The 20,939-nt window shown below is 43.4% G+C and overlaps 1 protein-coding gene across 2 annotated transcripts in view; it reads right to left on the bottom strand.

The window, feature by feature from the left end:
• The window catches only part of LOC124031382 (immunoglobulin superfamily member 21-like), a 283,359-nt gene extending 262,755 nt beyond the window's left edge, over positions 1-20,604 (bottom strand). For both annotated transcript variants that reach the window (XM_046342539.1, XM_046342541.1), the window contains exon 1: positions 20,161-20,604. In XM_046342539.1, the coding sequence (XP_046198495.1) occupies positions 20,161-20,299 (139 nt within the window). In that variant the 5' untranslated portion in view covers positions 20,300-20,604. The remainder of the gene's footprint in view (positions 1-20,160) is intronic.
• Between the last annotated feature and the right edge of the window lie 335 nt (positions 20,605-20,939).

Below are 20,939 nucleotides of genomic sequence, written 5' to 3'. Positions count from 1 at the left end.
TATATAACTTAATGTTAACTGCAAAGTCTGTTTGCACATCGCTAATGATCCACAAAATAAAGATTGGGCTCAACCTCTTATATAAATGAGCATCATGCATGAGAATGAACAATAAATGATGTACTCTGCTTTGGCCTTGCATATTGAGACACAACGATAACACATCTTCCCATCATTATTCACATTAAGTGACAAAGTGTTCCATACCAGATGTACTTCCACAACAACTGCTAGACCTGAAGTAGTGACACATCAGTACAAGGTAAAGACAGTTTTGAAAGTGTCAACATTAGCATTATCCATCACGTGGCAGGAGCCATTTGTTAACGTTAATTCATATTTCCACTGAGTGTCACCATGAGAAATCCAATTTGCTCATGGGAAATTAACTCAGTGAACTTGCGTGTCAGGTCAAGCAATGGATCAAAGGTTTTAGTGAGCTAGGTGAACATTGTACTAAATGACAGATGTTATGTGATGATTATGTACTGTAGGGCTTATATAGACTCCTTCAATAAAACCCTTCCCAAATACTGTGGCTAAGACCTCAAGTGGCGGAGGATTTGGCTAAATTATGTTTTTACGATTTTTGGTAATGGGAAGAAACACCTCGGGACTGCAATCCCCAGGAAAGAAAGCTTGTCTATGGCTCACAGGGAAGAAGTCGCCATGCATAATGGGAGAAAAAAAGCCTGTGGTCATAAGACGCACTGCCCACACAATCCCCCCCCCCCCTCAATCATCCCGTCCTGCGCAGCTCCTTTCCATCCAGACTGACGTCAATGGGCAAATTAGGATACTACTCCTCTTTTTTCTATCTCTTATTCCCCCTTCTCGCCTAATCTGAATGCAGGACAACCGAGAAAACAGAGATGGTGCATTCCCTGTAGGGAATATGGGTTTTACATACTGTAACTGGAGATGTAAGTAACTGGGTTCCCTCACTAAGGCAAACTTAATGTCACACCAAAAGCACTGATATACAATAATTTCAGCTAGAATCTCAGGCTATTGGAGACAACAATGCTAAGTTAATGGAAATGCAGACAAATCAATAATACCCAAATGTAACGTAGTTAAGGAAGGCTTGAGGTCACATCAACTCTGGGATGGGGCAGGAATCATAGAAATGGTAGGGTGGATATGGCAGGTATCACTCTGTCAGGGCAGAAGATGAAGGCAGAGTTGGAAAGATAAATCGTTTCAACACATTAATGTCACACACACTTATCGGGTGCTGTAGGGTTCATTACAAGGGAGGGCTTTAGCCTGCAATGGTGATAGTACCAGCAGTATTTGTCAGATATTTGAATGTGCGTGCTCAAGCACATTAAGACACTCCCTGTCATGGGGACCTAAAAATCTTTCAGGATGTTCCTTGAAGAATATTTTTTTCCTGTAAATGTGCCAGTCCTTTCTTTTCTCCATGTAATTTCCACACACATATTTCCTTTTTAGAACAGGCACTGCAGCGTGAAGACATATTTCTCATCTTATTATCTCAGATTTGACATACTTTATAAATGCTAATGGGTTCCATGCCGATACTTTATTATGTGCATTTCTATTCTTGATATAGCATGCATCAAGGAAATGCAGAAGCATATTGTTTAAAGCTGAGGTCATGGTGACACTGAATAAATCTAGTGCTTCCTGGTAGGCAAATGTTCTCGTCTCTTGGGGAATGTTATTGTATGAATGGTAGAAGGGAAAAGGATAAGAATGAGTTAAGATGTTGACAGAGATGAAAAATCCTCAGTGCTTAGGAGTGCTATTCCTAGAGGCTTAAGCCCCCTGTGATGAACCATGAACACAGAGATAAGTGGCACACTGTATTGTAGGCTGAGGTACTTTACCAAGCCTCTAATAAGAAGCCTAATGTGGGGACACAGTGGGACAGCAATTTTTATTGCTCAGCAGCCATGTTTGAACACAATAAACAAGACCAGATAATACATATTAGGATGTAGGAAACAATGAGGAGAGATTTCAGTGAAACTGCTGATCAAGACATCCCAGGTTGTGACAGTCACTAATCTCACTAAAAGTAACTGCAGAGATAAGGATTTTCTGCTATTTTGACCAATCCACAAAGCTGTCATGTACATGATGTACACGACTCACACATACAAAGTTATCACGGGTGAAGCTTGTTGTAAATTGCTAAAGATGTATGCCATTTTCTATCAAAGGAGGGGAACCTACCTCTAAATTCCACCATGTGCCCTATAGAGATCATGGACAAGAGCCACACATGTTGTGCTTCACTGTTGGACCCCATTGACATCACAGCCTATCCACTCATTTGCACCACCAGCTGCTAGCAGCAAGCATGCTCTCTTCAACACAGCACACAGTGCAGGACTTTGGGTCAAGGGGGAAGTTACCATGCTGTTTGAACTCTCTTGCCCCTAGCATTTACTTGTCTCCACTAATCATAGTTTTTATCATATCCAAAGCCCTTGCCTGAGATGGGAGACTGCACTGTAGCAATACAGGCCAAGCAAAGTTCATCTACCAGGACTTTCCCTTTGATTTCCCCCACTACACAAGAAGCGGGTATGATGGCAGCGAGGGAGGACAGATTTGGTATAATGGCTGCAGATTTATTTTACATTATTTGCAATATGGGAAGTCCTCGGGTGTTCCCCTATGATGTAAGGCAACTTGGTAAAAAGTGATCTTGTATGCAGAACCCATTTCAGTGGATTCACTGTTAATAAAATATGCTAATTATATTACCATGACTGGTTTTCAACAAATGGAGCACTTAAAGGTGGTCCCAAAATGGCAAAAGTATGGTTAGGGATTACCATTATCTGAAAGGCAAATAGATCGGACATTCATGCAAATACCCAATGGGAATGCTGATTGGCTGAATACCTGGGGTGCGGGGTGTTTGGAGTAGTCAACAAAGCAGCATGACAGAAATATGATGGCAAGTTTTCTAACAACCGGTATTTTCTTTGAAAAGATACAGTACCTTCGGAAAGTAGTCAGACCCCTTTCACTTAATAAATTGATTGTCTCTTTTAAAAAGTGGAGGATCCATTCAGCTTTCTATAGGCTAGGCCTACTATATTGATTTCTCAACTTTCCTAATATTAAGCAAATACTAAGCACATTTCTTCTACCTGGCTGGCATGAAAATGAACCACAGGAAAAGTGTCCTCCATTCGCTGTTGGCATGCCCTGACCTTAGTTATCTCTGTTTTCTTTATTATTTTGGTTAGGTCAGGGTGTGACGAGGGTGGTATGTGTGTTTTGGATTGTCTAGGGGTTTTTGTATGTCTATGGGGTTTTGGGATTGTCTAGGTAAATGTAGGTCTATGGTGGCCTGAATTGGTTCCCAATCAGAGACAGCTGTTTATCGTTGTCTCTGATTGGGGATGTCATGCAGGTGAAAGAGGACCCAAAAGCGACTTAACAGAAACAGAGTTTATTTAAGTCCAAAACGGAATAACAGAAATCCTCTAGACTTCTAGAGGGGAAACAACTGGAGAAGCGGCCACAGACTGCAGGTCGCTTCGGGTAGGCGCAGGCCGTAGTCGACAGAGACACCTGCTCACACGCAGCATCTGATGAAGGCAAAAAACACGACAGGACAGGGCGATACACAATCACGGCAAAAACACGACAGGACAGGGCGAAACGCAATCACAGCATGGTGAATACAATACAAGGAACCGACGGGACAGGAACGGATCACAAAGGAATAAATAGGGACTCTAATCAGGGGAAAGGATCGGGAACAGGTGTGGGAAGACTAAATGATGATTAGGGGAATAGGAACAGCTGGGAGCAGGAACGGAACGATAGAGAGAAGAGAGAGCGAGAGAGTGAGAGAGGGAGGGGGAGAGAGAGGGATAGAAGGAGGGAAAGAACCAAATAAGACCAGCAGAGGGAAACGAATAGCATGGGGAGCACAGGGACAAGACATGATAATAAATGACAAACATGACAGGGGATCCTATTTAGGTTGCCATTTTCCATTTTGGTTTTGTGTGTTATTGTCTATGTGTAGTTACCTGTCAGTGTCACGCCTTGGTCATTGTATCTTGTGTTTTTGTTATATGTTTGGGTAGGCCAGGGTGTGACATGGGTTTATAAGTTGTATTTCGTATTGGGGTTTGTATTAATTGGGAGTGTGTATTATTAGGGGTGTGTCTAGTTAGGCTTGGCTGCCTGAGGCGATTCCTAATTGGAGTCAGCTGATTCTAGTTGTCTCGGATTGGGAACCGTATTTAGGTAGCCTGAGTGCGCGTTGTATTTCGTGGGTGATTGTACCTGTCTTTGTGTTAGTCACCAGATAGGCTGTATTAGTTTCACTCGTTTGTTGTTTTGTATTTTCTATTATTTCATGTACTGCTTTATCTTTATTAAAGGTCATGAGTAACCTACACGCTGCATTTCGGTCTGCCTCTCTTCTAACAGCAGACGAAGATCATTACAGTCAGCACTTGTGTTATATAGCTTCACGTTTGTTTTGTTATTTTGTTAGTTTGTTTAGTGTTCTTTGTTTTAATAAAGAAGAATGTATTCATATCACGCTGCACCTTGGTCTCCTCGTTATGACAGAATAACCCACAAAAAAAGGACCAACCAGCGTGAAAGGGAGGAACAGTGCTTTGTGGAAAAATGGACCTGGGAGGAGGTAATGTCATGGAACAAGACTCTGCCATGGAAGCAGGTGGAGATAGCACAGGAGAAAAGGTGATGATACGAGGAGTCAGGGCAGCCACAGAAACCCAAATTTAAAAAATTGGCGGGGGCACATGGAGCAGTCGGCGGAGACGAGGAGTAAACCTGAGCCAGTCTGGGAGAAGGAGGAGGATTCACAGGAGAGAGAAATGGGGGAGTTGTTGAGTTGGTGGAGGACTCACGGATTTGGAATAAAAGAACGTGTTGTCAGTTTGGTGCCACCTGAGTCAGCTCTCCGTACTCGTCCTGAAACGTGTGTTAAAGTTCCGGAACAATTGATGCCGGCTATACACACCAGGTCTCCAGTGTACCTTCACGTATTATTGACTTGTTAATTGTTTACTCCATGTGTAACTCTGTGTTGTCTGTTCACACTGCTATGCTTTATCTTGGCCAGGTCGCAGTTGCAAATGAGAACTTGTTCTCAACTAGCCTACCTGGTTAAATAAAGGTGAAATAAATAAAAAACTTTTTTTTAAAAGGAGCCAGTGTGTCCTGTGCCAACTCCTCGCACTCTCCCTCAAGTGTGCTTTCCCAGTCAGGTGTGTCCTGTTCCTAATCCTTGCACTTGCCCTGAGGTGCGTGTCACCAGCCCGGTACCACCAGTTCCGGCACCACGCACCAGGCCTCCAGTGCGCCTTCAGAGTCCAGTACGTCCTGTCTCCTTCCCGAACTCACCCTGAGGTGCGTGTCCTCAGCCCGGTACCGCCAGTTCTGGCACCACGCACCAGGCCTCCAATGCGCCTCCAGGGTCCAGTACGCCCTGTCCCTCCTCACCGCACTCGCCCTGAGGTGCGTGTCCCCAGCCCGGTACCACCAGTACCGGCACCAGGCCTACAGTGCGCCTCCCCAGTCCAGAGTGTCCGGCGACCAGTACCCAGTCCAGAGCGTCCAGCGACACTACCCAGGGCAGAGCGTGCGGCGACAGTACACAGACCGGAACCTCCAACGACGGGCCACAGTCCGGAGTCACTAGCGACGGTCCCCAGTCCGGAACCACCAGCGACAGTCCCCAGTCCGGGGTCTCCAGAGACGGTCCCCAGTCATCCGGCGATGATCCATGCTGCGAGGGTCCCCAGCCCGGGGCATCCGACGATGATCCACAGGTCAGTGCTACAAGAGCGGACTCAGTATAAAGAAGGGGGGCGGCGTCCAGAACCAGAGCCGACACAGAGGTTAGATGCCCACCCACACCCTTCCATATAGGTTTAGGTTTGCGGCCGAGAGTCCGCACCTTTGGGGTGGTTACTGTAGGCCTTCAAACCCTAGTCTGTTTGTTTTATGGCGGTTTTGGAGTAGTGGCCGCCATTCAGGTTATGTCGATATAGGACTCGTTTTACTGTGGATACAGATACTTTTGTACCTGTTTCCTCCAGCATCTTCGTAGGGTCCTTTGCTGTTGGTCTGGGAATGATTTGCACTTTTCGCACCAAAGTACATTCATCTCTAGGAGACAGAACGCATCTCCTTCCTAAGCGGTATGATGGTCCCATGGTGTTTATACTTGCATACTATTGTTTGTACAGATAAATGTGGTACCTTCAGGCATTTAGAAATTGCTCCCAAGGATGAACCATATTTATTTTCTTAGGTCTTGGTTGACTTCTTTTCATTTTCCCATGATGTCAAGCAAAGAGGCACTGAGTTTGAAGGTAGGCCTTGAAAAACATCCATGGGTACATCTCCAATTGACTCATATGATGTCAATTAGCCTAACAGAAGCTTCTAAAGCCATGACATCATTTACTGTAATTTTTCAAGCTGTTTAAAGGCTCATTCAACTTAGTGTATGTAAACTTCTGACACACTGGAATTGTGATACAGTGAGTTATTGTAATTGCTGCTTGGTCTTTTTGTGGTGTGGAGTTCTGTAACGACTCTCGTGGGTCGAAGAAGGAGACCAAGTTGCAGCGTAGTAGGCGTTCATGATTTTTAATAAACACCGCAACAAAATAACAAAGTAGAAAAAACGAAAGCGCACAGTTCTGTCAGGCAAGAAAACAGCTAAACAGAAAATAACTCCCCACAAAACCCAAATGGAAAATCACAACTTAGATATGATCCCCAATCAGAGACAACGATAGACAGCTGCCTCTGATTGGGAACCACACTAGGCAAAACAACAAAAAAATAGAAATCATAGATTGTCACACCCTGACCTAACCAAACATAGAGAATAAATAAGGATCTCTAAGGTCAGGGCGTGACAGTACCACCCCAAAAGGTGCGGACTCCGGCTGCAAACCTGAACCTATAAGGGAGGGTCCGGGTGGGCATCTACTCTCGGTGGGGGCTCTGGTGCGGGACACAGACCCCGCCCTGCTTTAGGCTCCCCCCACTTCGGTGGCGCCTCCGGTGCAGGGATCGTCGCCGTGACCTCCGGTCCGAAGATCATCGCCGGGGGATCTGGACTGCGGATCGCCGCTGGAGGCTCGGGACTGGGGACCGTCGCTGCAGGCTCCAGACTGGGGACCATCGCTGCAGGCTCCGGACTGGGAACCGTCGCTGCAGGCTCCGGACTGGGGACCATCGTTGGAGGCTCCGGACTGTGGACCGTCGCTGCAGGCTCTGGACAGGGACCGTCGCTGCAGGCTCCGGACAGGGACCGTCGCTGCAGACTCCGGACTGGGGACCGTCGCTGGAGGCTCCGTGCCATGGATCGTCACTGGAGGCTCCATGCCATGGATCGTCACTGGAGGCTTCGTACGTGGAGCCGGAACAGGTCTCACCGCACTGAGGAGACGTACTGGAAGCCTGGTGCGTGGAGCAGGCACCGGATACACTGGGTCGTGGATAAGCAATGGAAGTCTCAAGCGTAGAGCTGGCACAACCCGTCCTGGCAGGATGGTTACTTTCGCCCGGCAAATGCAGGGCGCTAGCACACGACGCACTGGGATGTGCAGACGCACCGGACACACAGTGTGCAGAGCCGGCGCAGGAAATTCTGGGCTGAAGAGATGCACCGGAGGCCAGGAGCGCTGAGCCGGCACCATCTGTCCTTGCTGGATGCCCACTCTAGCCAGGCCAATGTGGGGAGCTGAAATATAGCGTACCGGGCTGTGACTGCACACTGGAGACATGGTGCGCATCAACGCATAACACAGTGCCCGACCGGTCACACACTCCCCAAGATAAGCACGGGGAGTTGGCTCAGGTCTAAACCCTGACTCCGCCAATCTCCCTGTGTGCTCCCCCCAAACATTTTTTGGAGCTGCTTCTCGGGCTTCCGTGCTAGCCGTGACCCCTTGTATAGTTGCTCCCGCCTTGCTGCCTCCGTCTGCTCCCATGGTAGGCGATCCTTCCCAGCCTGGATCTCCTCCCACGTACAGGATCCTTTAGCATTCAGAATGTCCTCCCACGTCCATTCCTCCTGACCACGCTGCTTGGTCTTTTTGTGGTGAGGAGTTCTGTAACGACTCTCGTGGGTTGAAGAAGGAGACCAAGGTGCAGCGTCGTAGGCGTTCATGATTTTTTATAAACTGAACACCGCAACAAAATAACAACGTAGAAAAAACAAAAGCGCTGAGTTCTGTCAGGCAACAAAACAGCTAAACAGAATATAACTCCACACAAAACCCAAAAGAAAAATCACAATTTATATTTGATCCCCAATCAGAGACAATGACAGACAGCTGGGTCTGATTGGGAACAACACTAGGCAAACAACAAAGAAATAGAAAACATAGATTCTCCCACCCGAGTCACACCCTGACCTAACCAAACATATAGAATAAATAAGGATCTCTAAGGTCAGGGAGTGACAGTTATAAGTCAAATAATCTGTCTGTAAACATTTGTTGGAAAAATGCACAAAGTAGATGTATTAACGGACTTGCCAAAACTATAGTTTGTGGTTGAAAAACGGGTCTTCATGACTCCAACCTAAGTGTATGTAAACTTCTGACTTCAACTGTATTTATAAAAAATAATGGATGTATTGTGAAGGGTAAGCTATATTACATGGATTCACTATACGTTTTAAAATGTAGATGTTCCCAAAGTCTGCATCATTGGCTAGTAGGCTATGTGTGATAGCCGGGAGATGCTAAATGTGTTCATGTTAATTAACAGTCAGTTACAGTGAGACCGACAGTTATTTGCTTGACAATCACCGTCTGATGAAATTTCATGACTGCTACAGCCCTAGGTGAAGTTACACGTGGTCTGTGGTTGTAAGGCCGGTTGGACGTACTGCCAAATTAAAGTGGGCTTATTAAAGAGAAATTAACATTAAAATCTCTGCCAACAGCTCTGGTGGACATTCCAGCAGTCAGCATGCCAATTGCACACTCCCTCAAAACTGTAGACATCTGTGGAATTGTCTTGTGACAAAACTGTACATTTTAGTGGCATTTTGTTGTCCCCAGCACAAGGTGCACCTGTGTAATGATCATGGTGTTTAATCAGCATCTTGATATGCCACACCTGTCAGGTGGATGGATTGTATTGGCAAAGGAAAAATTCTCACTGACTGGGATGTAAACAAATTTGTTTTTTGAGTGTATTAGTGAAACATTTCTGTGATCTTTTATTTCATCTCATGAAACATGGGACAAGCACTTTACATGTTGCATTTTTTTATATATATTTTTTATTTCACCTTTATTTAACCAGGTAGGCCAATTCAGAACAAGTTCTCATTTACAACTGAGACCTGACCAAGATCAAGCAAAGCAGTGCGACACAAACAACACAGAGCTTCACATGGAATAAACAAATGCACAGTCAATAACACAATTGAAAGATCTATATACAGCGTGTGCAAATTAAGTAAGATTAGGGAGGTAAGGCAATAAATAGGCCATTGTGGCGAAATAATTACAATTTAGCAATTAAACACTGGAGTGTTAGATGTGCAGAAGGTGAATGTGCAAGTAGAGATACTGGGGTGCAAAGGAGAGAAAAAAAATAACAATATGGGGATGAGGTAGTTGGGTGGGCTATTTACAGATGCAATAATCTGTAAACTACTCTGACGGCTGATGCTTAAAGTTAGTGAGGGAGATTTGAGTCTCCAGCTTCAGTGATTTTTGCAATTCGTTCCAGTCATATTTTTGTTCAGCATATTTAGAATGAGCAGCCAGCTAATGAACAAGTGAGTGCATCGGGGAGATAGCAACAAACATGCAGATGCAATAAGAGAAAGTAGATTATCTAACTGAAGATACTGTATCTAGCTAACATGATGTCACACAGCATGATGCGCTAGCCAGCATTCAACGCCCGGCTATTGTCATACTGAAACAGGAAATTGCCTTCCCCAAACTTTTGCCACAAAGTTGGATGCACAGAATAATCTGGAATGCTATAGCGTGAAGATTTCAATTCACTGGAACTACGGGCCCTAGCACGAACCATGAAAAACAGCCCCAGACAAAATTATTCCTCCTCCACCAAAATGTACAGTTGCCACTATGCATTTGTGCAGGTTGAGTTCTCCTGGCATCCTCGAAACCAAGATTCGTCCTTCGGAACCACATTAGGGTGAAGTGTGATTCATCACTCCAGAGAATGTGTTTCCACTGCTCCATAGTCCATTGGTGACGAGCTTTACACCACTCCAGCCGAGGCTTGGCATTACGCATGGTGATCTTAGGCTTGTGTGCGGCTACCCGGCCATGGAAACCCATTTCATGAAGCTCCTGATGAACAGTTCTTGTGCTGACGTTGCTTCGAGGCAATTTGGAACTCATAGTGAGTATTGCAATCATGGATAGACAAGTTTTACGCACTTCAGCACTCTTCAGTAAGGCCATTTTACTGTCAATGTTTGTCTATTGAGATTGCGCGGCTGTGTGCTCCATTTTATACACCTGTCAGCAACAGGTGTGGCTGAAATAACCAAATCCACTAATTTGAAGGCGTGTCCACGTACGTTTGTATACATAGTGTAGATGTTCCGTTTATCAGGTCCCAAGCTCCAATGACTGTAATGACTATTTATTTACAAGTTAATTACATTATTATTTTTGCTTTAGCACCATCTGTATCTGATATAGTCTCACGTCCGGAATTATGCCGTTTGGCGGAAGATACTTATTGAGAGAGAGAATAGAGCAGACCCAGAGGTTCTGACTGGAGGTGACAGGATGGTCAATTTACTTTGTGCTGTTATAATTTATGCTATCAAACCCTGCGATTTCAATGGGGCAGTTCCCCATCATAGCAAATAGCTAGCAAAACAATCCAAGCAATGTTCGCACGGCCTATGTGGCCTCGCAGCTGCTGGCAGGGTCACAGAGGGGCAGCATTTATACCCATCCACAAAAAAAAACCATTTTGTGTCGGAGGAAACACCATACACCTAGTGACCGTGTCAGAGTGCATGCTCCTAGCCGCCACAGGAGTTACGACAGCGTGATCGAAGAAGGACATCCCGGCCAGCCAAACCCTCCCTTAACTCGGACAATGCTGGGCCAATTGTGTGTCGTCTCATGGGTCTCCCAGTCATGGACGGCACGGGTCTCAAACCAGCATCTGTAGCAACCACTGCAGTGTCGTAAACCGCTGCCCCACTCGGGAGGTGCCATCTACAAAGTTTTTAAAGCTTATCAAATTGCCTTGCACAAAGTATCAATATACTAAAATACTACACAGGACTCAAATATATTTTTTAAAACGTTAATTTTATTTTTTGATCACAGAAACAATTAGGAAAATATGGACAAAATAAATAAATTATTAAATGTTAATTATATAAATTAATTATATAAAGCAACCCGTGTAATTATCTGCCAGAGAGTAGCCCCAATGTCACTCCTGCTCCCGCTCTTCCCCCCTGGCGCTCGAGGACACCATGCTGCCCTGTATTTCATACTCCTGCCACCATCATTTACACACACCTACCTTCCCTCTTCACGCACAACAGCGATATTGAACTCACCTGGACTCAATAACCTTATTTCCTCCCCTATATTTGTCAGTTCCCCAGCTCTGTTCCCCGCTTCTGCATTGATTGTATTTAGTCTGTGTTACCCGTGTGCTGACGCTGTCCTGTCTCGTTCTATGTCCATTCCCTATTAAATGTTTCACTCCCCGTACTTGCTTCTCTCCAGCGTCATCCTTTGACAGAATGCAGCAGCCAACACAGGAAGCATTGGGGAGTACTGGCGTTCCGATTGGTGGTGACGTCGGCCCTGGGTCGCCGCCAATGGAACCGGGGGTGCATAGCCAGCTTGTCGGGCTTCCATGTCCTAGCTGGCTCGAGAGGTTTCCTTGCCTCGGTTGGCTCAGCAGGTTTCCATCTGACGTCATGCTCCACCGGATCATCGGGGTCCCACGCTGCAGCGGGATCGACAGGCGTCCTTTCCTCAGCCGGATTGTCAGGCTCCTATGCCTCAGCCAGCTCTCCAGGCTCCCACGCCCCTGCCGGTTTGTGGGGAGTTTTCCCCCAGCCGGCTTACCCAGCGCCCATATCTCGGCTGGTTCGCCCAGGTGGGAAGCCAGGTGGCGCCCTTAGAGGGTTGAGTACTGTCACGCCTGCTCCCGCTCTTCCCCGATGGCGCTCGAGGGAGCCTGGCTGCCCTGCATTACGCACTCTTGCCACCATCATTTACGCACACCTGCCTTCCCTCGTCACACGCATCAGTGATATTGGACTCACCTGGACTCACTCAATCACCTGTTTATTACTTCCCCTATTTTGTCAGTTCCCCAGCTCTGCTGCATTGATTGTATTTTGTTTGTGTTACCCGTGTGCTGTATCGTTCTATGTCCGTTCCCTATTAAATGTTTGACTCCCCGTACTTGCTTCTCCTCTCCATCGTCATCCCTTGACACCCAATGGTCCCGAGCCCCAAGTAATACATTTGGGCCAGATAACTCTCACCGGAATTGGCCCGAGCCTCAAATAATACATTTGGGTCAGATCACTCACACCGGAATCGGCCTGAGCCCCAAGTAATATATGCATTTGGGACAGATAACTCTCACCGGAATCGTCCCAAGCCCCAAGTAATACATTTGGGCAAGATAACTCGCACCAGAATTAACCCGAGCTCAATCCCCGCATCCTATCCATAAGTACTACTGCCAATTGCGGTTCAGACTCGTGCCACATGACGTCGGCCGAGTCTCACTCTCAGCCGTGTGCCCCGAATCTCAGCCGGCTAGCTTTAAACAATATATTTTTGAAACAGGAAAATGTACACATTTACCACACTTTTATGAGCATTTAAAACTTAATCCATGAATAACATAATATATATCATTTTTGTATACTTTTTTACCAATCACAAGTGGGGCGCAGCCCCTAACACCCTAATGGGCAGCCTCCACTACAAAGACCCTATGAGCTTTGGTGGTATCCACAGTAAAAAAAAAAAAATACGTGGCTCAATATTGTGCCATAAAAGATCAAACAAATTCATATGTTGCCATATCATGGCATGAATCTTAAAGAATCTGTGATTGGGTACTAAAAAGTAAAGTAAGGCCATTGCTCTCAACTATAGCACTGTCTGAAGAAGAGAGTAAACAAAAATAATGCAAAACATGATTGAATGTGGCCAAACATTTGATGATTGTAAACTAGATGGGTCCACACCGGTTTATAAAATTGTTTTATATGACAGCTGAGCAGCATTATAGAGCAGCAGTTCAGAACATGGTGTATTGGTGGAATCTAAACAACACATTACAGTTAATTAGGAAGAAGCTTCCAGCCCTGCCTCCTCTTTCATCTCGGTTCTTTCCTTTCCTTTCCTTATCATTGATAGAACACAAAGCTATTTCACCGGGGAAAAGCTTTTTGAGCTACACAATACTAGAAAGGCAATGTTAGGTCAATTTGATTTTCTATAACAGCCAAATGACTTGCAGTCCATTGGTCTACGTAGAGGTAAAAGCTGAAAATCTTCGTAATGTGTGAGTCACTGTGGTCTTTGTGGTTTCTTATACCTCTCTTTTTACAGGGGTCACAAGGCTTCAGAAGATCCAAATTGCAAGGTTAAAAAGGTTCAGAATTCAACAGGCAATCATTGTTCTCCATCTAGATGGAACAAAAGCACGTCTACTTAAACTTTGTTCAGGATATCATTCGTTTATTGCTCGTAACAGCGCCCACTGTAATCCCAAACATATTTTCGGAATCACAATGCATGGTTGCCACATTACATGACCCTGCATGTAAAGAAGACACATATCAGATAAATCAGGAAGCTGCGCTGACACAATAGCAAAATAACATCAAATTAAACCACAAAGAGGGTAGGCTTCGGATTTGTTCATAATCATTTATATAACTGCTGAAATAAAGCCCAGTGATTGGTGGATGTAGGCACAACCAAAGCCCATATTCCTGCCAATATCTATTCTTACTTCCTGTGAGTCAAGCCCAGCTGTCACTAGCAGACATGGACAGTGCACAGAAAAGCCTCAGATCAGCTCCAACACACAGCTTTTTCATTCTCCACTAAATCTGCCCCCTGTGTTATGATCCACTGAAGTGAATCAAGCCATCAAAGTAAACATCTAAGATGACTTATACTGTAGTCTTGAAAGAACTAGAAAGAGACTAAACAGACTACAAGCCAAAACAAACAAGAATGCTGTATGTAAAACTATGATTTCAAATATTTCACCATCTGATCAGTCTTAACGAGATGTGGGTTGATACAATTGAATCAGTACATTGGCCTATAACAGAGCAGAGATGCAACTACAGTGCGTAGCCACCACACAGTATTTGTGTCTGTGGAATTGGAATAACACATGATGTTCAGTATTCGTGAGCCCTCTGTCCCTGGTGTGCCTAAACAGCAATTATTACTATACTTAACCCTGTAATGGAGAGATGTTCCTATCAGATCCAACCAGCAGCACATCATGTGACCACATCCCGTTTCTTGATTCAAATATTTTTAAAAGGGCTTTGTTCATCCCACATTGCCCTTTAAACCCACAGAGTTTAAATTTCATGGTGTTACCTCGCTCAGACTTTGCATGCATCAACAAATGGTTGTGTGCCACTTCACTGACTGTGTCAGTGAATGAGAGATTGCTTTAACATTTGATGTGGTTAGCTTATATTTAAAATACCTCATGTTGTAAGATCTGGCATGCATCAGCAACGCCTACGCAGAGGAATGGACCCTTCAACTTGATTTCCTTTTTCATATTGAATTGGTTTCAAATTGGTTTGGTTTCATATCGAATTACCAAGATCACGTAATAATGATCTTATAACATCAATTTAGTCAAATTCATCAATTTATCTTGTGGTATTTACAAACAATTTAGTAAACTGTATAAAGCATTAAATAACTAAATCACTCATGCAAAATGTATGCTGACAAAATGTGTCCTCTCCATTGGAACTGTTTCTAATCGATTTTTGATTCTGTTTGCATTTACACCCTGATCCTGTGGAGGAGAGGGCGGCGTGGGTAAATAGGATTATGGCTAGTTCAATGTAGAAGGTTAAACTCTGCCCTATGACCTAAAGAATTGACATGGAATACATTAGAGCAAGCTACAAATCAATACAAAATATCATTTGGCTTGTGTCTTCTCCACAGACTCAAACATGACATGAACAGCAATTAAATACATCTGAAGCATTTGGAATTCAGCAATAATAGACAATAGAGTGTTGCTACAATGTGCTCATAAAAATAGGTGACTAAAAAAGTCTCTCCACGTGGGGGGTACTTATACAAAGTGGCCAGCTAGACAAAAAAAGAGCCACTAGGCGTTCAGTTGCTCTGGCAGAGTTGACTCACAGAAAACAAAAGAGAGCAAGACGTTTAGGTGAGAAAACATATGTCCACAGTTGGACAACGCTGCCAAGAAACATTGAAGACAGAGTTGCATTGGAATGCAAAAGGAGTATACTGAACAACATGACAAACTATTGCTGTGTATCTATACCATGGCAATTTTATGTGTATATCTGTGGGAAAGACTTCCAACCTGGCCCCTCATACAATCATGGCCATCTAATAATCCCATGATTCCAATTGGACAATGAACCCCTCACCTCTCCACTGTGATAGCTGATGTGTGGTGAGTAGTCATGCTTAAAATGGATTAACCAGGTAGGGGCTTTACATTGGTGCTGGATGTGGTGAGTTTCTCAATGTAAAATGTTTTGAGATCCATTGAAAAGTACTATATACTGTAAATGCAATCTAGGATCATCTGTATAATTATACTTTTTTTATATAGATATTTATATATACTACCGTTCAAAATTTTGGGATCACTGAGAAATGTCCTTGTTTTTTAAAGAAAAGCACATTTTTTTGTCCATTAAAATAACATCAAATTGATCAGAAATACAGTGTAGACATTGTTAATGTTGTAAATGACTATTGTAGCTGGAAACGGCTGATTTTTAATTGAATATCTACACAGGCGTACAGAGGCCCATTATCAGCAACCATCACTCCTGTGTTCGAATGGCAAGTTGTGTTAGCTAATCCAAGTTTATCATTTTAAAAGGCTAATTGAAAACCCTTTTGCAATTATGTTAGCACAGCTGAAAACTGTTGCCCTGATTAAAGAAGCAATAAAACTGGCCTTCTATAGACTAGTTGAATATCTGGAGCATCAGCATTTGTCGGTTGGATTACAGGCTCTATATGGCCAGAAACAAAGGATTTTCTTCTGAAACTTGTCTGTCTATTCTTGTTCTGACAAATGAAGGCTATTCCATGTGAGAAATTGCTAAGAAACTGAATATCTCGTACAACACTGTGTACTACTCCCTTCACAGAACAACGCAAACTAGCTCTAACCAGAATAGAAAGAGTGAGTTGGAGGCCCCGGTGCACAACTGAGCAAGAGGACAAGTACATTAGTGTGTCTAGTTTGAGAAACAGACGCCTCACAAGTCCTCAACTGACAGCTTAATTAAATAGTACCTGCAAAACACCAGTCTCAACATCAACAGTGAAGAGGCGACTTTCGTTTGCTAGGTTGCACAACAAAATATCAATCATGCATTCCCTGGATATGTCAGATGAAATGGCTTACTTTTTTAAACATAAAACTACAGGCCCTCAATGCATTTATAAACTGACAGTGATAAAAAAAAAGTTAACATTGAAACCTGACAAAATCTATCCAAATCAATGTAAGAACATAGGGGCATGCTAATTTAAAAAGGACTAGTCATTATTAGCCTGGTTCTGTATGGAATGCAGGTACATTATGGGACCCAGGTTAGGTCATTATCTCCTCAGGTTGGTGCGACCAAATCATGTGCTGATGCCATTTCCAGAGCAGCATAGATCTAGTGGCATGTGACCTTACTTTCCTGACTATGCATTCACTAGAAACATCATCGTCCCCAGACATTGTGTAGCGGACATGAGTCAGACTCATGGTCCTGTGATGAGGTATCCCTGACTGCAACTTCAAAATCAGTGTTACCCTTGTCAAATGGTCAACATGTTGGTTTTTCCCATGGGAGACTAGGGTTCATTTCCTGCCCATGACAATGGTGCCCAACTGTGGCAGGATCTCTCATGGGGGAGGAGGTCAAAGGTGGGTGAATGTAGAAGATATACATCTGGCTCATGGTGTCGAGATGATGTAGCCCTGCCGGCGACTTCAAAATGAGTATCACCCTCGGTTCAAGAGGAAAGTGTCAAAGTCTTCACCCCCTCAATTGGTTATTGTGCAGTTATTGATGATTTGCGTGAAGTTCAACTTTCCTCAAACATTTCATCTCAAACCTTCCATTGAAAATGAATGACATAATATTTTGTCACCATCTATTGCTTTCAGTGACCAGTTGGTTAGATTGTTCAGCCACTGTATTTCAAACGTCTTATTTAGCAGAAAAGTTATTTTAACATTGTATGAATGGGACAGGACAGTCAAGAGGCCGCCTATAGATTACATCTGTGAAGGCCAACGTGTGAATGTAGCTTGCTTCAAAAAAGGATGGGAAGGTCGGCTCTTTTTACTGATTCTGATCTTTTTGACGTGTGCAGTCAAAAGAGCGAATGTTTCGACTCATTTCGTTCGAGTCGTGACCACATTTACATGCACACCAATATCCCATCATTATTCGGGATACTCAAGTATTGTGTTTTTGAGTTGACGCATATAAACATAATATCCATTTTACAATAACCCTCATAGTTCCTATCCCGATTTTCAGAAACCCGAACAAGATACCTGGGATTTGCTGATCATAGACTGGATACTGTGGCATGTAAATACCTTATCACATTTGATATTATTTTTCGCGGTCTGCGCAGGCTCAGTTCAGATAGGAACAGCAATAGTTGGAATAGGAACTGAAGTCATTTTCAAAGATGTTCATTTCCTTAATTAAAACCGGTCAACAAACTGATGTAATATGGACATTTTGCACGGAAAAATCTCCCCAGTCCCTAAACTCCTTTGTTCAGCGAGAAAATCAGAAATGAAAGGCAAAACTTTACTGATGTCAACTAGATTGTTGATGATTTACTCAATCAATTGATTCCATTATTTTGGTGAGTAAGGCTTTATTTAGTATTCTAGAGCGCTAAGTAATGACAGAAGAGAAGCTGCATGCATCTAATTATAGACAAGTTGCCTAACAAATATCCAACCTAATGTCGGAAAATTATAAGCAGAGAAATATCTAAATGATGCTTACATTTATTAGAATTCGCATGTCATAAAATCTTTCCGCAAAGTAGGCAAATTAGGAATATTCTGCTAATTCATGGATATAGAAATGCTCGTTAGCGGGATATGAAAGGTGCATGTAAACTGCTTCTCCAGTAATTCCGTTATCCGGAATACTGTGCACATGCAAAGTAGTCGATAATGCCCAGAGCATACAGGACCTCTACTGGCAAACATACACTGGAAACTCGAGAAATTCATGATTCTACAAGCCTTGTTCACATGTTGTTCACCTTAATGGGCCTATTTGAGCTGTCATTTGGTACCGATACTTGTAAAATCGTGATTTAAACTATGTACATTTGTTGATTGATTGGCAGCCTACATTTGAAACAAGGCCTAGTTGTGGCCACAATCGGACTAGATGGTGAACGACTATTGGCAAAATGCATTGCTTAAATGCCATGAGGGACCAGAGCACCCCAAACGGTTCGTTTTCGAGTTCGAGTTTGTTGAGCAGAGGCTGTGAATGTTTTGGTTCTACAAAGATCATAACATTCAATAATCAATTAATGGATTCATTATTGTACCATATGATCAATTATCGGTTCTTAATATGCATTTTGTCTTCTCTATGCTGCCTGCTGCCTCAGCATGATCGATTTTGCCTGCGTGCATATATGACAGACAGTTGTTGGTCTAAGCACGTCTCCGGAGTCACCAGAGGAGCGCATATTAACACTGCTGTGGAATTCATTGCGACCCGCAGGCCAAACGAACGGCTAAAATGAAAGAGTCACTCAGTACAACGAATAATGAGTCAGTAAAAAGAGTCTATCAAAAACAACTATTTGATAGCGAACTACACATTATTAGCTTCAATGCTGTAAAATCTTGCCAGATCTTTGAGTGTCAGGCAAATAAACAAAATCTACTCTCATGGCGAGTGTGATGTAGCCTTGTTTGGATAAATACATGCTATTGATCCACATCTTATGTGTAAGCTTAAGGCAAACCCTTTGGAGCCCATGTACAGCCTTCGATTATGTTTATAAAATATGCAGCAGTGCACAACGCCTCGATCTTATCAGAAAGTTGCAGCATCCTGTGATTCATCTGTTTCCCACTCACCATTTTAACTATTATATGTGGGAGATATGTACCTGTTCCAATTGTCTTTAACCACAGATAATAGGCTATTGTTAATTTGTTTTTACTGGAAGTCTGGTCCTCACTATGGAAAGCAGTTGAGCTAAGGATGCAGTTAATGTGAGTCGCCCAAGCGCCCTAAATATACCGGTAGCCTATACTGTAGCTGAATGCCATTATTCAAAGGCAGCAACAGAAAGCGATCTGTTGCTGATTTATATCACATTGCAAAACATGGTAGACCAAAAGTAGTAGGCTAGTGGTATGGTACAAGTAATAACAGTATAATGATAATAATCATAACAAAATACTAACAAGAAGAATAATATTACTTAATTTTACACTGTAAAGCTTATGGACCATTACAAGTAAATAGCTTGATGTGTGTGTATTTAACCCCCCCGCCCCCTCCTTTACACAACCCTAGTTGGGTATCATATCGGAGAATGCCTGCAGTCAAAACTGAAGCTGCGGAGGAATATCATTTTAGGGTCTTAAGGAAACCATTCACTCCATCGGAAGGGGCAAAAGTTGAGACAATCGTATGTGGATATGATACATATTGAATGCTATGGTTCATAATATGAGCGACCAACATTAAAAGTGCTTAAAATGTACACGGACTGAGCCATCTGCTTTCCACACGCGTCTCTAAAATGATGACCTCACGAATGATGAAATATGTGAGAGGCTTTTGTATCCTACTCTCACGGATTGTTTTATGCAGAAATAATGACTTACCAACAGCTAAATCCAGTAGATCTGCGCACAATAGGAGACACAAAGAGAAGACAGTCATCTTTCCCTTATTTTGCAATAAATCCCAAACTCCATCCGCGTTTACATGCTCCCCGTTTTTCGGCTGTGTAATCCCCACCATTCCAAAGGTATGAGATCGAGAGGTGCCCACAAACTATTCATGATGCAGTTTAAGTATAAATGGGAAATATGAGAAGTTCGCCACAAATACACTTAAATTACAGCAATGAGGACCAATATTCGTCAAAAGAAACGACGTAATAGGCTAATACAAAATATTGTCCTGCAAGACAATCAACGTTAAGCAGTGCAGTCGAGGATTAGAAAAAACAGATAGGTTGGATGAAAATCTATGTTTCTCAGTCAATGCGTATCGCCCTCTCTCTCACTCTCTCTCTCTCTCGCTCTCCTGCGCGCTCTATCATCCTGCCCTCCAGACACAGACGCACGCACACAGTCACTCTTGATCACTCGCTCTTTATTTCGCACAATTTTCCTTAATCCTACCCTGTCCCCAAACCCTTCCCCTCTAATTCTGCCCACTAAGCCGATTTATTTCTGCAGGATTTTGTTTTTACTTAGTGAAAAGGTTTTTTAAAGATTATTATAACCTCCCATATACTGTGATGATTTACAGTTAACAGCAATGGACGTGGATAGTTTCAACATCTTTGTCTGCCACTCATCATGGACAAGAGTATTATTTTACCCCGATTTGTACCTGCCCCACTATTCGTTTTTTAGTAGCCTGTGTGCCATGC

The sequence above is a fragment of the Oncorhynchus gorbuscha genome, linkage group LG03 (assembly GCF_021184085.1).
Source record: "Oncorhynchus gorbuscha isolate QuinsamMale2020 ecotype Even-year linkage group LG03, OgorEven_v1.0, whole genome shotgun sequence".
Classification (NCBI taxonomy): Eukaryota; Metazoa; Chordata; class Actinopteri; order Salmoniformes; family Salmonidae; genus Oncorhynchus; species Oncorhynchus gorbuscha.
The sequence above is the reverse complement of the archived record's forward strand: the minus strand, read 5'-3'. Positions and strand labels throughout refer to the sequence as shown.